Source organism: Seriola lalandi, unplaced genomic scaffold, assembly GCF_002814215.2.
Source record: "Seriola lalandi dorsalis isolate HSWRI2012SDOR001 ecotype SW California unplaced genomic scaffold, Sedor1 jcf7180002002524, whole genome shotgun sequence".
In the NCBI taxonomy this organism is placed as follows: domain Eukaryota; kingdom Metazoa; phylum Chordata; class Actinopteri; order Carangiformes; family Carangidae; genus Seriola; species Seriola lalandi.
The window spans coordinates 1-1,660 of NW_019473180.1; the positions used below are offsets into that span (position 1 = coordinate 1).

General features: G+C 50.9%; 1 protein-coding gene across 1 annotated transcript; it reads left to right on the forward strand.

Moving 5' to 3' along the window:
- Positions 1-6: 6 nt before the first annotated feature.
- LOC111665908 (filamin-B-like) lies at positions 7-1,654 on the forward strand. Its single transcript, XM_023421033.2, has 4 exons — positions 7-28; positions 114-332; positions 838-1,044; positions 1,134-1,654. Exons 2-4 carry the CDS (start codon positions 200-202, stop codon positions 1,319-1,321), a joined length of 528 nt encoding a protein of 175 aa, XP_023276801.2. The 5' UTR covers positions 7-28; positions 114-199; the 3' UTR covers positions 1,322-1,654.
- Positions 1,655-1,660: the final 6 nt, after the last annotated feature.

The window sequence follows — 1,660 nt, forward strand, 5'->3', positions numbered from 1 at the left end:
GGACCGGGACTGGAGGGAGGAACCACAGGTACACACCAATAATATACACCTTCATTTTAAAGTCTTGAATCATCCAGTGAAGAAGGTGTAACGGGTGTCATCTCCTCCTGCAGGTGTGGCCTCAGAGTTTATCGTGAACACCTGTAACGCCGGCTCCGGAGCTCTGTCCGTCACCATCGATGGACCGTCCAAAGTGAAGATGGACTGTCAGGAATGTCCTGAGGGCTACAAGGTCTCCTACACACCCATGGCTCCTGGAAGCTACCTGATCTCCATCAAGTACGGGGGACCCCAGCACATCGTAGGAAGCCCCTTCAAGGCCAAAGTCTCAGGTGAGTCAGTGGACCATCAGCACCACTCTGACAGACTGGAGGTTCTGCACAAACCTACAACTGGGACGTGAACCCAGCCTGTAACCCTGTGATTAAGACACAGGTCACATAAACCTGGACCGGGACTGACCCCGAGGCTGTATTTTTACTTTATTTAACACTGAAGACCAAAAAAGTTGCATTCTATAATAAATAGATCCAAATCAGTTGGACTGGACCAGAATCAATAACTACAAGAACCTAGAAGATGCCTAAAGTCTCCTTCAGGCTCAAAGACCACATGATCTTCCAAAGACCTCTAGAACCTCCTCTAAGACCAAACCACCTTTTGGACCCAGAGAACCTTCTAACTGACCCCAAGAACCACATAGAGGAACTACAGAATCTCCTTTAGGTTCTCCAGATACTGTGCAGACCAGCACCAGATGGAAGTGAACTGGACTCGTGTGTTGTTGCTGTGAACTTCATTTCCACTGATCTCATGTGTCTTTAAATGTCTCTGCAGGACCTCGTCTCTCCGGGGGACACAGTCTCCACGAGACGTCGTCTGTTCTCGTGGAAACTGTCACCAAGTCGTCCATGATGGGCGGGGCCTTCGGCTCTTTACCCAAGTTCTCCTCAGACGCCAGTAAAGTGATCTCCAGAGGCGCCGGCCTGTCGAAGGCCTTCGTGGGTCAGAAGAACACGTTCACCGTCGACTGCAGCAAAGCAGGTGAGGACAGGAAGTGAACACACGAGACGTGAAGGAGATGAAAGCTGAGGTTCTCACTGTGGTCTGTTTCTCTGTCCTCGGCTCTGCAGGCACCAACATGCTGATGGTGGGGGTCCACGGCCCCAAGACGCCCTGTGAGGAAGTGTACGTCAAACACATGGGCAACAGGATGTACAACATCACCTACACCGTCAAAGAGCAGGGCAGCTACATCCTCATCGTCAAGTGGGGGGACGAGAACGTCCCCGGCAGTCCCTTCCACGTCACCGTCCCTTGAACCTGAACTCTTGGTCTTCATGTCCGCCCCCCCTCTGCAGCCTCCCTCCCTCCACCATGCACTGAAGACTGTTCACTCGTGTTCCTGCCACTCTTTCATTCTTTGTGCCAAAGTTTCATTTCTACCTGCGTCCTGTGTCTCTGCAGCAGCTTCATGTTAACCATCTTTACATCAGCAGCTTAACGAACCAGCTGCTAATTAGTTTGAATTCATCTCAGTGTGACCAGTGGCCTGATGCTCAGATAGAAGGTGTGGACAGGTGAGTGTGTTGATGGTAAACAGTGTGTCAGGTAAACCTCACCTGTTCTCACCTGTTCTCAGATTCATGTTAGTGACAAT